We start from the raw sequence: 15,538 nt of genomic DNA, 5'->3' as shown, positions 1-15,538 counted from the left end.
GGAAACACCAAAATGGAGGAAGGCGACTTCAGTAGGCTGAAGGAAGTAGACGCCAGAGGTGAGTGGTGAGGGGGCGCGGGTGGTTCCGGTCTTCTCTCCCATTTTATCTTCTTTCTCGTCCACATTTCCCTTCCTCTTCCCAATCCCCTCTCTCTGTCTCCCTTCCGATCGATCGAACTCTCTATCCGTCCATGGCTTCCGTCCCGCAGCTGCTCCACTCCAATGCTCTCTCCGCCAAGTCCTGCTCTGTCCTCCTCTCCGACCGAGGCAAAGCCAGCGGCCTCCTCCTCGTCGATTTCGTCGGCCTTTATTGTAAATCCAAGCACACCAGCCGCCGCCGCCAGCTCGGCCTCTCCACCTCCCGAGCCTTCCCTCACTTCGCCGCCAAGTCCCTGCCTACTCCTGTCCGAGCTGTCCTTGATCTCGACCGCACTGCCAGCTCCCTCGATGACTCGTCCGCCTCTCAGTCCGGTCCCAAGCCTCAGGTACTGTTCTCCTTCATTACGGAGGAATGGAGAAGTCATTCGTCCTGTGTTTAATTAGATGAAGAGGAAACCAGTTCCTTCTTCCTTCTTAGTGTTCCGACATTCTGGGAGCAGACGGTTGACGTCTATGTTTAGAAGGATTCTGCAGTGTGTCTCGCGGAAACGATGGGCACTCTTTGGAAACAACAGCAGTCTTTAGTTTGATGTTAGGTGGCGATCAAGTAACTATCAAGTCGATCAGATACCTAGCATAATGACCACTGCTGCACACCTTAGATTTTTAAGCCGTGTCAGTAGAAGGTACTGCGTCAGAGCTACCGTTGAGGTGGAATGCGTTGAATAACTAATAATTTTCTTCTCCCATTGACGAGCATTTTCATGCATTTATGCATTGCTTTTCGACTTTAATATCGGTATCTAGCTTGCAGCGCGGTTCCACTTCATCACGAGAGTCTCAGTTTTGACTGTTTGAGTGTATTGCATCTAGCGGATATTCTGTAATAGACTAGTATCTTTCGAATATTCAATTTGAAGTTTTTGTATGAGTAGATGAATAAGAGCCGCAGAGAAGAGGTAAACAGGGAGTTCTTATGGCCCTCCTGAGAAGGAGCATTTTTCTTTCATCTCTTGCTCAATGAATGTAACAGTTTCTGTCATGCGGATATCTTGACTTCCTATTCATTCTAATTGACATTTCTTTAGTGGGAAGATTGGAGCTTTATTTTGGTCGCATGAGCTCAGCTCGAATTGCTTTTAGAAAAAAAAATGATTTATGTGTTGCATGAACAGAAGTAGGAATCCTTTTCGGATGAATATAGTTGAACTCTCATGGAACATCATCCTGCATTTGCTTAAGATGACGTTAGTGCTTAATCTGTAATGAGAAACTGGTTGAAATGATGCTGTGATTAGCAGGTTGCGAATTTGGAGGACATTTTATCCGAGAGAGGAGCTTGTGGTGTAGGATTTATTGCAAACCTGGATAACAAGGCCTCTCATCAGATCATTAAGGATGCTCTTGTTGCTCTCGGATGCATGGAGCATCGTGGAGGATGCGGAGCTGATAATGACTCTGGTGATGGTTCGGGTGTGATGACTTTGATTCCATGGGATTTATTCAACAGTTGGGTGACTGAGCAGGGGATCTCTTCCTTTGATAAGTTGCACACTGGTGTTGGAATGGTCTTTCTCCCAAAAGATGCTGATCTGCTCGATGAAGCCAAAAAAGGTGAGAGTGTGGGACAGTTCTAAGTCTAGCTATTACCTCATGAAATTTCCTTGAAAGTCTTTTTTCATGTGCTTCAGATGAATATTCATGGAGTTGCCCTTTGGAATGTACCATCTTCCAATTGGCATTTCACACTTTTTGTTGCACAGAAAGCATTTTGTTGCGCAAAAAGCATTTTGTTGTCATTATTTTCTGACTAAAGAATAAGAAACCTCGTGATTGCACTTTTAAGCCACTCTTAGTGGTGACAACATTCAGGGCTTACAGTTTCCAGTAGTTCAGATTTTATTTATTAGATATATACATATATTAATTCATTGCCATTTAGAAACAACTGGAGATGAACCTTTGAGGGTTAGCGCAAGTGGTCTACTTGAAATCGCCCTCAATTGTAAACCTCCCTCGACGTGGATCCCTTGTAATCCGTGCGCTTACACATGAGATTAGTTAGTCCCATGGATAATGTGGGCATCCATGGGGCCTGGAGGAATAAACCTTTGTCCAAAAAAAAAAAAAGAAAGAAAGGAAGAAAACCTGGAGATGCTTGGATTTGTATGTCTTGCTTTTTTCTTCGTTATAAGGTGATTTACTTTTCCTCATATTATTGCGGTGCATTTTCAGGAGTTTTTGTTGTTATAGTCTTATGCAATACAGGTATTTTAACTGTGTGATTCTGCTTGTTCCTGTAGCTATTGTAAATATCTTCCAACAAGAAGGGCTAGAGGTGCTTGGATGGAGGCCTGTTCCTGTAGATACATCTGTAGTTGGTTATTATGCAAGAGAAACCATGCCCAACATACAACAGGTATTTGTTAGAGTGGTTAAAGAAGACAGCATAGCAGATGTTGAACGTGAACTCTACATCTGCCGAAAATTGATAGAGAAGGCAGCTAGTTCAGCAAGCTGGGGAGAGGACCTTTATATCTGTTCCCTGTCAAATCAAACCATAGTTTACAAGGGAATGCTTCGGTCAGAAGTTCTTGGTTTATTTTATCTAGATCTTCAGAAAGATTTGTACAGATCTCCATTTGCTATTTATCATAGAAGGTATAGCACAAATACTAGTCCCAGATGGCCTCTTGCTCAGCCTATGAGGTTTCTTGGTCACAATGGGGAGATCAATACTATACAGGTAAAATTTATCTTCTTATCTGTTGGCCTTTTTCTCCCATTCCTTCTCTGTGTATTAGTGATTCAATCCTAAAACTACCACTAAAATGATATGCAGGGTAACTTGAACTGGATGCAATCTCGAGAGACATCATTAAAATCTCCTGTTTGGCGGGGTCGTGAAAATGAAATTCGTCCTTTTGGTAACCCAAAGGCATCTGATTCTGCAAACCTTGACAGTGCAGCAGAAGTATGTTTCTTCTTTCTGCAGCTAATCTTCTTAAGATGGTTTAATTCACGTGTCCATGTTCCCTAACCTTAAAAGCAAGTTAGGAGCAATTTGTGATCATCCTTTTTGGTTATTGAGGACTTAATGCTACTTCCGACTTTTCTCCTTGTGCAGTCTTAAAAGGATAAATGCTGTTTTACTCCATTCTGCTCTAGTTCTTTGCCAATTCCTCATTATTCCCTCTTTTGTTTGCTTCAGTTGTTGATCAGAAGTGGTCGAGCTCCAGAGGAAGCTCTGATGATTCTTGTTCCAGAAGCATATAAGAATCATCCCACTTTAATGATAAAATATCCTGAGGTATTCTAATTTGCTTTACCTACACATGTGGACAATATGATAGATCCTGTCTTGCTTCTCTTCCATAGCTCATCGAGTTGTATCTCGCAATGACTGTTCAATCATCCCGTTCTTATAATTTTTTAAATTGTAATTTCAGTGGTTCAAATAGGAGTCTTCAAAAGGAGAATGCTCAGATATCAACATTCTATCTGAGATTTCATTGTTGATTAGTTCTTGTCTTGTTGGTGAAGTCTATTGTATCAAAACTAACATGTTAGCAAATTGTACTGTCAGTTAGCCCTGTCAAATGAAAGTGTGTCAATTTGAAAATCTTCGTGTAAGATCACCAGGACAAAACCCTCTGACAAAAAGTATGTTTTCCCTTCTGGATTGGTCCGCTAATTAAACTTCCATGTGGCCTAGCATACCTTAGATGTGGTAGATGTGATCATGACGTAAAGAAGAGTAAAGGAGTAAATTGAAAGAGCTTAGATCATCTCCTAGGAATTGGTTCTTTTTGTACGAGAATTTGGGTTGGCTATATAGGACTTTCTTCTGGTTTGCTCAGTAGATTTTGGTGTTTCTTGATATTTACGACCTCTTTACTCAATTGTCTCGCAGCACATTTCATTTGAATTAAAGCATCAATCCACATGCTGATGCAGTCAAACTTACAATGCAATATCCAGTGCTTGTTTTACTTAAAGAAAGTGGTACTTATATCTTTTCTTTATCTACAGGTGGTTGAATTTTACGAATACTACAAGGGTCAGATGGAGACTTGGGATGGACCAGCCCTGCTATTGTTCAGGTTGGCCAATTGAAAAGCAATTTTCTTACATTAATTTTCTATTGCTGTTGGCCAAAACCTGCACGATTCGCATGGTTAGGTCTTATGCAGCATGGTGCAATTAATAAAACTCTAAAAATTGTGCATGTGGTGAATTATGGATCTAGATAATGCCGGTGTAATTTTCACCTTGTGGGTTGTTGTAATCTTGATTGGAAAATGATCTGTGGTCAGCTGAGGTATAGGAGAATTCTGTAGAGATGTTGGTACAAAAGTTAATGTGTTATGATCATTAATGTTTGTTGATGTTTTGGTATTTCTCTTTCTTTGTAAATCTCTTGTTAGAATTTCAAATTCTAACTCGTTGTATGTATAGAATGCTCCTTGCTGTTTCAATTTCTGTGCTTTATGTTCTTATTCAGTCTGGAAGCTAGTATTCCTCTCCTCATTGACTAAAAAATAATTTGCTTGGACAGTGATGGCAAAACAGTTGGGGCTTGTCTTGATCGGAATGGGCTTCGTCCTGCTAGATACTGGAAGACTTCAGATAATGTTGTCTATGTTGCTTCTGAGGTATGCTTGATGTGGTTGTGATTGTTTGACTTCATGTTCTTGCAGAGGCATTTCCTGCTGTTCATTGATGTAGGATGATAATGATGCCCTAAGTTGTTCAGAACATATTTCATGTTTCTTCATTTCTGCCATTTAATAATTTTTTAGACTACACCAGGACTTCAATTTTGGGTGCATATCCTGATTATTTTAGACAACAAAGACTCTAATAAAGCATTTTCCGTTCTCTGCAAGAAGCGTGTTCGTAATATGTTCGATATGATATGTGTGAACTTATGTTAGATTTCCATGAAGGATGATACTGTGCTATAATCATGTATTTCCATGACAGGACTCAATTTTGGGTCATGTCAACAGCTCTAATAAGCCTCTTGCAACTCTATCTTCTCTATTAATTCTTTCTCTCAAGTATAATTTCTTATCTACTAATTCTAAGTATATAATCTACTAGGAGAAAAATATTATGCCTCGAGATTTGGTGAGGTCAAGTCACTATTTTATGTTTGAACATGGCTAATAGCACTAGTACTTTAGTTTTGACAAAGAAAGGGGCTTTCATGACTAATAAGCACTTATCTTTTTTTTTTTATGGGCAAAATAAGGACTTATTAACAAAATTTAGATTAAACTTTACAGGAACTTTGCAACCTGAGCTTGTGTCGAGTTGCTATTGATTGTTTGGTAATTCTTTTCTTGAATTACTTATCATCATCATCTGGGCATGTATATCCAGGTCGGTGTGCTACCAATGGACGAGTCAAAGGTTACCATGAAAGGCCGTCTTGGTCCTGGAATGATGATAACTGTTGATCTATCCAGTGGTCAGGTATCTTATGCATGTCCTTTTGGAATGTAGATATGGTTCATTTATCTTTTGAATGCCATCAGATTCTTTGGGGCTATATACTGATAGGTTTTTATAGGGGGTAAACTATACCTTAGGTCACCTAAAACTTATAGGCTTACCTCTGGGTTCCTGCCCATTTTAAAAATCGTGTGGAAGACATGAGTGCTGTATCTCTTCATCTAACAAAGTCTCTTAGTTGGCTCACTTATAATTGGTGCACGCTAGCTGGTATCGTCCGTGTTACTTCTCTCTCTCTCTCACTCACACAATAGCGTATTGCACCCCAGGTGTATGAGAATACAGAAGTCAAAAAGCGAGTGGCCCTGTCAAATCCCTATGGGAAGTGGATAACTGAAAATATGCGTACCCTGAAGCCCGTTAACTTCCTCTCTGCTACAATGATGGAAAATGAATCAATCTTAAGGCACCAGCAGTAAGTGCATCGGTGTTCTCTGATACTCTTTAATGCTGTATGTCAGAAAGTTTGTATTGGGGAACTTCTGGGAGGTATCAAATGTTTCCTCAATGTTATTGGAGCGGTTTCTATGTCAAGTGATGTACGATATTTAGTCTTATCTCTGTGAAGTTGTCTTCAGAGAGGATGTCTATGAGTACATTTTGTATTGTGTGATTTTTTTTTTTGTGGCATGCCCAAACATTGGATAGATCCAGGACAATGATTGAAGATAACAAATAAGTAGGTGAATTTCATTATAATTCTCTACAGGGAGTTGAGCAGCTTTCAACGTCATGTCCTACAACAGAAGTACGTATGTGGATTGAGTCCTCATGGGCTATGAAGACATTGTCTTCAGGTTGTACGGATTCCAGAAATTTATGCCGTAGAAATGAATGTCCTTCCTACTTAGCCTGTGCTGCTGTCGTCGTGATGGATGCATTGGCTATCTAAATGATTGATATCATTATTCTTCTATTACAAAGGGAATTGCTTATATTCTGCTGTACTGTAGTTTGGTCTTGCATTCTGGGAGATAACTCACTTCTTGAAATGACTATTAAGACCCTTCACTTTAATAGCGCTAACTTAGTGCTCTCACTGTACAGGGCATTTGGCTACTCCAGTGAGGATGTCCAGATGGTCATTGAATCTATGGCTGCACAAGGAAAAGAGCCTACGTTTTGCATGGGAGATGATGCTCCGTTGGCAGTGTTGTCTCAGAAATCTCATATGCTTTATGATTACTTCAAGCAACGATTTGCACAGGTTGGTTCTCCCTAAGACTGATGCAGTCTTCTCTCTCATTATTGGGCCCATGTGTGTTTTCAGGGATTTATTTATAAGATATGGCGTTTCTCATCTTGACAGCTATTGCAAGAAGCTCCACATGTAGGTTAATATATGAGTGGTGCCATTAATTGATGAAATCTGCTTTTGTTAAAAAGCAACAGAATGAAAAGAAAGAAAAGTATATGATAAGTTTTCTTGCAGTCTTTTCGGACCATAGGCTATCTAATGTTGGGAACTGAGATAGTCAGATTTCCATAACATAAATATCGAATTTCTTGTCCACCGTGTTTACATTTATCTAAAGCAAGTACTTGAGGAGTGAGTTCAACCATTTTGAATGACAAGAGTAGTGTTATCTTGGTTGAGTTTGGAATGTGATATTATTCTTGCTGGTGATTATCAATTTAGATCATGCAAATCCATATGCAGATGTGAAGTCACTGTTTTGCCTTTTATGTCTTGTGCTTGGTTGTTCAGTTTCTGCTTAATGGATATAATTTTATGAGGTACATGAGCCCGCTTATGGGAATTAGCCTATGCACAAGCTTGGTTGAAGTTCCTCTGGTTTGTAACTATACGAATAGTCACTTTATTTCACCTTTTAAAGTTCTGGAAAAAGAACTAGCTTAATTTCTTTTTTCAATTTACATGTACCAGGAACATGTGTTGCAAGTCCAGACTTCTAGAATGCAACTATTCTTTTGACCAAAATTCGTAACCATATACTTAAAGTCATGTATCTAAATTTTTTTGAAACCATTGTTATATTCACAGGTGACAAATCCAGCAATTGATCCTCTAAGAGAAGGATTAGTTATGTCTCTTGAAGTTAATCTGGGGAAGCGAGGAAACATACTGGAAGTTGGACCTGAAAATGCTTCACAGGTACACAAGCAGTGGTCCCTCTTCTGCCATAAAATTTGGGTTGATTACATTCTCTATGGACTGTCTCAATTAAGTATGTTCATTGTATATTTTTCATCATGAACTCCATTGTCTTATGATTTTGGACCAGGTCAGTTTATCCGCAGTGCATCCATGCTTGCAATTTTCCGTAAACATAATCAGGGAAAGGTTTTATAAATCAAGAGTTTAGAAATATTCGCTCTGTGAAATATAATGATCTTTGCCCTTTTTCCCCAGGAACCAACTCGTCCTGCAGTCCCAATTCTTCTTGCTGTTGGGGCTGTTCATCAGCATCTTATTGAAAATGGCCTGAGAATGTCTGCATCTATTGTAGCCGACACAGCTCAGTGTTTCAGTACCCATCAATTTGCTTGCTTAATCGGATATGGGGCAAGGTCACATTCTAAAAGTCATTTATGTTTTACTTTCTCATATCACAAGTATACTTTTCTTAAGAAGAGCAGTGATGACAATAAAAATTAACACTTTTTATCCGAAAAATAACATTTTTCAGTGCGGTCTGCCCTTATTTGGCATTGGAAACTTGTCGGCAGTGGCGCTTGAGTAACAAGACTGTAAATCTGATGCGTAATGGTAAGATGCCTACTGTGACAATTGAACAGGCACAGAAGAATTTTGTTAAGGTCAGTCCTTAACCTCGACCATGTGTTATTAGTTTAACCATGAGTTTTGTTTGTTATTATCAATTGCGGAGTTCATTTGACTGATAATTCTGTGTTCAGGCAGTGCAAGCTGGGCTGCTCAAAATTCTCTCCAAAATGGGTATTTCATTATTATCAAGGTATAGTGCAAGTTGAGAGGGTTGTTGTGCATGCAGTAGTATGATTAAGTTCCTTCTACTGCATTTTGTTATATATTATCCATTTTATGCGCCTCCTTTAATTTGTTTTTACCCCCTTTTTTCTACTCATTTCTTATTGCCTCAATATATTCTCTTTAATATTATGCAGCTACTGTGGTGCCCAAATATTTGAGATTTATGGGTTGGGTAAAGATATTGTTGACCTTGCATTCTGTGGAAGTGTATCCAAGATGGGTGGATTAACCTTCGATGAGGTAAGCAAATGAAGTAGAAAGCGTTCATTTTTTTCAGTTTAACATAGAGACATAATTATTTGTGAATCAATCCTTTTATTGGCCATGAGAGAGCATAAACTGTGTGAGCTTTAGGGGCTGTAGAGCCTGCAGTCACTGGCTTGGCTCTCTTTAAAAACTTGTACTGCTAAAGTAGCCATTCTAGAAATTTTCAGGGGCAGTTGCTTATGTATTTGACAAGAACAATTCTCTCCTACCTCTTAATAATGATGCTATTTAAATTGCCCTGGTTTTTGCTGGGAAAGCATTTGTTGTACTTGATGAAAGTGAAACAAGCTCAAGTATGGAGATAGTATATATTTCACTATTAATATGTACAGGATTTTTATTCTTTTGGGTGAATATAGGATGAGGTTTGTATTATATCAGAATATTTTATTTAAGGAATATGAGAAGATATATCTCTGGACAGGAGAAAGGAAAGGGTACAGAACAATAAGAAATGCATGGGTCAAAGCAATTTCTAGCACGAATAATTGATCTATGGAATTATATTGCTGCAATGTTGACATAGATGCTGACCTATCAAAAAGTTTGTTCGGTGTTCTTGTGGGTATCTGCCAGCTGGCAAATTAGTTGGATGCCTTAGTCTGGCAAGGCTGTAGGCTTCAACATAGGTATACTCTGATGGCTTTTTAAGATTGTCAGAGCTGTTAGGATCATTATAGAAGCTCTAATATTCAAACAGGAAAGGAGTTCTGCATTCACAAATTACTCTGCATACAGAAATGGAAAAAATGTAGAAATCTTGGACCAACCCTGCTGCATAGCTTAGATGTTTATCAGAAGAACTGCATCTGGCATATGAAATTATGAATCTTATGTTGGAAAGAAAAGAGTAGAAATGGTCATGTTTGCTTCCATGGTATTAACACCTATTTTGCCATCGTTAATCTGACCGAACCCTTTCGTCAATAAAAAGCAAGATTAATACTTGGTTTTTGCTGCTTCATTTACTAAGATCTTGTGCGCTTTCTCCATTATGTTCATTAAATTGAATCATGGTTTACCTCTGTCAGCTTGCAAGGGAGACTTTGTCTTTCTGGGTGAAAGCTTTCTCAGAGGATACTGCGAAGAGACTGGAAAATTTTGGTTTTATTCAATTTAGACCAGGAGGTATCAGTTTTTATGAAATACGTTCATTCTATGCTGTCACAATGACAAACCATGTACACATTTTCAACAGTTATTATAGAAGCAAGTAGTTCAGTGACTGAATATAACATCTATGCCTTTAAAGACTACCATTTCTAGACAGATCTTTATATTTATATATATGGATTCACCACATCCCCGGATATACTATAATTGGTTTCTGTTTTGCATTTGGCTTTTGGAATGTATCTATCCTGATCAACAATCAAGGTAATTTTGTTGGTATGATTTTAAGGGGAGTACCATGGAAACAACCCAGAGATGTCAAAATTGCTGCACAAAGCTGTTCGTCAGAAGAGTATGAGTGCATTTTCAGTTTACCAGCAGCATTTGGCTAATCGCCCTGTTAATGTGAGTGATGTAGCCAAGCCAGTTTAAGACCTCCATTTCCACAATGGAGTTGCATGATATTCTGTGATTCACATATAATTTATTGTTTTAGGTTTTACGGGATCTTCTGGAGTTTAGAAGTGATCGTGCGGCAATCCCTGTGGGGAAGGTTGAACCTGCAACTTCCATTGTCGAACGCTTCTGCACTGGAGGAATGTCTCTTGGGGCGATTTCAAGGGAAACTCATGAAGCTATTGCCATTGCAATGAATAGGCTTGGAGGAAAATCTAACTCAGGAGAAGGCGGTGAGGTAATGGTCTGCAACTTTGTCCAAAATCCTGTGCAATATTCAGCTTTAAATTTGCTTCTTCTCCTGTCTAAGTCTACTTCTTTGAATTGCATAAATATTCATAGTGTTTACTCATTGAGACTGTGCAGGACCCTATCCGCTGGAGCCCATTGACAGATGTTGTAGATGGTTACTCTCCAACACTGCCACACCTGAAAGGACTACAGAATGGGGATACTGCTACCAGTGCTATCAAGCAGGTCATTGAATTGCATGTGGTCTCGTTATTTTTGGTCTTTATTTTATGAGTTTTGTCTAGTTAGGACTGATAATATTTTGTTCCAATTTGTTTATAGACAGACCTAATCTTTAATAAATTCTTAATGGAATTTTCTATTTCTTACTTCAGGTTGCTTCAGGTCGCTTTGGTGTAACTCCAACTTTCTTGGTTAATGCTGATCAGTTAGAGATTAAAATTGCACAAGGTGCAAAGCCTGGTGAAGGTGGTCAATTACCTGGAACAAAAGTCAGTGCATATATTGCGAGGTTGCGAAATTCCAAGCCTGGAGTTCCACTCATATCTCCACCACCACACCATGATATTTATTCCATCGAAGACCTTGCACAATTGATCTTCGACCTTCATCAGGTGATAACTACTTCTACTTGAGTAAGCTGGTATTGATGAGAGCCATCAGAGCTGTAAAGTTACTGTGGTTGTTTCTGCAATCATGCAGGTTAATCCCAATGCCAAAGTATCAGTAAAGCTCGTGGCAGAAGCTGGAATTGGCACAGTTGCTTCTGGGGTTGCAAAAGGGAATGCAGATATCATCCAGGTTTGTTCTCTTTACAGTGATTGGTACTTACCATGCGGTGAAGGGGATATCTCATATTATTGAAATGCATATATATTGTTTTATGAGTGAAGTAGATCTTTTCATCCTTTATACCTATAAATTAAACAAAAATTTTCTTATACACATGCTCGCATACTGTGAGGACAGGTTTATCATTTTGTAATCTGAAAGAGACTCAAATACCTATTATTTTATTGCATCCATCACAAACGCTGTTCTCTGAAATCAAGATCCTAAAAGTTTCTGGTATTGCAAATACATAATAGACCACAATTAATGGTTCTTGTTTTCTTTGCAGATATCCGGTCATGATGGTGGAACTGGAGCCAGCCCCATAAGCTCCATCAAGCATGCCGGGGGCCCCTGGGAGCTTGGCTTAACAGAAACCCACCAGGTATATTTTACGAAGGGTCTTCAACTATTCTCAGAAGCTAGTTTTAAGTTTATGGATTGCAAGGCTTACATGCTGATTCGAGATTCTTTGCAGACACTAATTGAAAATGGGCTTCGAGAAAGAGTCGTTCTGCGGGTTGATGGTGGATTTAAGAGTGGAGTGGATGTTATGATGGCTGCGGCAATGGGTGCTGATGAGTATGGGTTCGGTTCTATTGCCATGATTGCCACGGGATGTGTCATGGCTCGCATCTGCCATACCAACAATTGCCCAGTTGGTGTTGCCAGTCAGGTGTTGTAAAGTGCTGTTACCTCAGTCATGGTTTTGTTCCTGGTCTTCCTGAAAATTTACATGAATTCTTTATGTGCATCCTTATTTATTTTTGCATCAGAGAGAGGAGCTGCGAGCTCGGTTTCCTGGGGTGCCTGGTGATCTTGTAAACTACTTTTTGTATGTTGCTGAGGAGGTAATTCAGCCGCATATCTTTCTTCTACTGTTTCCATATTTTAATTTTTCATTCTAAGGTTCCCTGTCGTATGATTCTATTAGAATAGCTGAAAATCTTTTCACTTGGTTTAGGTACGAGGGATGTTGGCACAACTGGGTTATGAGAAGTTAGATGATGTAATTGGAAGGACAGATTTGTTAAAACCTCGGGACATCTCACTAGTGAAAACTCAGCACCTTGATCTGAGTTATCTTCTCTCAGTAAGTTGCACATAGTGCTCTTCCACTGGTATCATTTTCTATAACGTTGTCATTATTTTTTGGGTACATCTAACCTGTTTTACAATTTATTATTTCCAGAATGCGGGGATGCCAAAATGGAGCAGTACTGAGATCAGGAAACAGGTGGTTCATACTAATGGTCCTGTCCTCGATGATGTTATACTGGCAGATCCAGAGGTAATTGCTGGCAGACTTGCTCCTTATACTATGTTGATTTGACAGCGTGCCCCAAGTTAATCACTAGCAGACTTGTTTTCTATACTGGATTCATTCAGCAGTGTGTCCCAAGTTTTGTATACTTATGTAGCTTGTTTATGTGCTGATTAAGTTGGCCATACCTTACACTCTTCCTGTCCAGATATCGGATGCTATAGAGAATGAAAAGGTCATTCATAAGACATTACAAATATACAATGTGGATCGTGCAGTCTGTGGTCGTATAGCTGGTGTAGTTGCCAAGAGATATGGAGACACTGGTTTTGCAGGACAGCTGAACATAACGTAAGATATGATCATCTAAATATAGCTCACAATGAAATAACTTTCAAGTGGTAATGTATTAATCTATTCTAACTCTTTGGTTTTCTCAGATTCACTGGGAGTGCTGGGCAGTCATTTGCATGCTTTTTAACTCCTGGAATGAATATCCGTCTTGTAGGAGAGGCTAACGACTATGTGGGAAAGGTAGAAAAGTTGAATATTTGCATTGTGGACTCCTTGATAGATTTGTAGCCACTCCGTCTGAATCAAATCTTGTTTCTACTATCTTCTTCCATGTTTGATTGTGGATTTGTTTAATTCATTTATACTCTATGGAAATCGTAATTGTTTTATCAGCATATAGATAAAGAAAACATGTACATGGCAATGGCATGCATTGCTCGCAAGTGTAGTTCTTGCGTCTCGGTGGTTGGATGTTGGAGTTCATACATCTGATGCCTCGAATTTTTTGTCTTTATTAGGGCATGGCAGGTGGAGAGTTGGTAGTGACTCCTGTTGATGAGACTGGTTTTTGCCCTGAGGAGGCAACGATAGTAGGGAACACTTGTTTGTATGGTGCTACGGGTGGTCAGGTATTTGTTAGAGGGAAAGCAGGGGAGCGATTTGCTGTAAGGAACTCTCTCGCTCAAGCGGTAGTTGAAGGTACTGGAGACCACTGTTGTGAGTACATGACTGGAGGCTGTGTTGTAGTCCTCGGAAAGTGAGTTTCTCAACCCCTGATGTAGAGTAATTTGATTCATCAGCCCAAACTGGGGAAATTTCGAATGGTCATTCTGAGCTGGTTTTGGGTTTTAATGACAGAGTTGGTAGAAACGTGGCTGCTGGAATGACAGGAGGTTTAGCCTACATTCTCGATGACGATGACACTCTTATCCCCAAGGTTTGTGCTGCTGAGTCCTCCTCTTGACCTTATTTTGGCACTCTTTTCACTTTTCAATTTTCTAAGCATGAACAACGTGACGAAAAGTTATTATCACTTGCTGTGGTCCTCTCGAAGGTTTTGCATGTGAAAACAAAATGCAGCTTTGTTTCCTTCAGATCATTAATTTTACTGAGAAAGGCCGATGGTGAATGTTTAACAGGTCAACAAAGAGATTGTGAAGATCCAGAGGGTGACAGCACCAGTGGGTCAGATGCAGCTGAAGAGCCTCATCGAGGCCCACGTCGTAAGTTTTCGACTACCTAGACTTTGTATTTTTCACATGCATAATTATACGCCACAGTCGGATACCATTTCCGTTAAGACAGCCCCATAACCCAGTCCAGAAGGTTATGAAAATATGATGTGCTCAACACTAAGGTACATTGCACATGCTCGGTGTAGGAAAAAACCGGAAGCACTAAGGGCGCCAAAATCCTCCAGGAGTGGGACAAGTATCTACCACTCTTCTGGCAATTCGTTCCCCCGAGTGAAGAAGATACTCCTGAGGCCTGTGCCGAGTACCAGACAACAGATGCTGATCAGGTCACCCTGCAATCTGCTTAGGACTCCGGTACGATCTCTGAGAGTTGCAGCATCATCCATGTACAGTCTTAGAAATTCCAAGTCGATCGAACATTGCTTCATGCTCTTATGAGTCGGGAACGCTGCCTGCTTAGGGAAGATTGTATCTCCTATTCGGTCAAAACCCGAGCGCTTCCATTGAGAAAGCAATGACAACCTCTGCCAGATGTTAGGAAGTTTGTACAGCAAACATCGCAGAACAAAAAGAAAAAAAAAAGGACCATTACGATAGATCCAAAACTGTAGGTTCGCCAGTGCTTGTCATCGAACATTCCCCGTCTTATTCAATTGAACCTTTTGTTACGTAACCGAATAATGTTGTTGTATTCGAGCTTCCAGTTTCCGTGCCTGATCAGGCAATCCGAGCCTTTGCCATTTAACTCAACCCTTGAGAATCCTACGTTCTTTGTAAACTGTGGAAGAATCAAGAAATTAGAGATTTATTCAGTAGATAAAATTGCGTAGCATATTTGGCTTAATCGGCCTATATTCCTCGGTCCCGTGCTCATGAATAGCTTTGGTATTCGAACAGTAGAGGTACTTACGATGGATGGTCGAGCGTAAATTCAATCCAATCTACTCGGGTGAAGATACACTTGAATTGACCTGTCGGTAAACGACAAGGAAAGGAGGATCGATTTTTTCCGAGGGATTCGAGGAGGAAGAAAAATAGCAATTTGTGGACCAGGGAAATTTATACTGATAGTCTTCTCTCTCACATGAATGATTGATATACTTGTATATAGACCCATGACATGAGATAATTATCATGTTGGCTAGAAAAGAGACCAATGATAATATTTGATGACTCATGTAATCATAGTCTCCGTTGAACATATATTAGTCTTTGACTAATTTGAAGATGTACGACGCGGGGTTGACTTATATGCTCTCATGTTTCCGCCGC

At 39.7% G+C, this 15,538-nt stretch overlaps 1 protein-coding gene across 1 annotated transcript; it reads left to right on the top strand.

The window, feature by feature from the left end:
• Nucleotides 1-14,981, top strand: LOC116207718 (ferredoxin-dependent glutamate synthase, chloroplastic). Its single transcript, XM_031540792.1, has 33 exons — nt 1-485; nt 1,401-1,713; nt 2,403-2,845; nt 2,942-3,073; nt 3,311-3,409; nt 4,132-4,202; nt 4,658-4,754; nt 5,488-5,580; nt 5,889-6,034; nt 6,667-6,826; nt 7,625-7,735; nt 7,866-7,924; nt 7,969-8,151; nt 8,271-8,400; nt 8,500-8,558; nt 8,728-8,833; nt 9,892-9,988; nt 10,263-10,378; nt 10,470-10,667; nt 10,796-10,906; nt 11,056-11,295; nt 11,384-11,482; nt 11,802-11,897; nt 11,991-12,188; nt 12,289-12,363; nt 12,477-12,605; nt 12,705-12,803; nt 12,985-13,127; nt 13,217-13,310; nt 13,589-13,827; nt 13,929-14,007; nt 14,210-14,293; nt 14,452-14,981. The coding sequence occupies exons 1-33, from the start codon at nt 192-194 to the stop codon at nt 14,611-14,613; spliced, it is 4,755 nt and encodes a 1,584-aa protein (XP_031396652.1). The 5' UTR covers nt 1-191; the 3' UTR covers nt 14,614-14,981.
• Nucleotides 14,982-15,538: the final 557 nt, after the last annotated feature.

Source organism: Punica granatum, chromosome 1, assembly GCF_007655135.1.
Source record: "Punica granatum isolate Tunisia-2019 chromosome 1, ASM765513v2, whole genome shotgun sequence".
In the NCBI taxonomy this organism is placed as follows: Eukaryota; Viridiplantae; Streptophyta; class Magnoliopsida; order Myrtales; family Lythraceae; genus Punica; species Punica granatum.
This window is presented reverse-complemented; position numbering and strand designations above follow the sequence as displayed.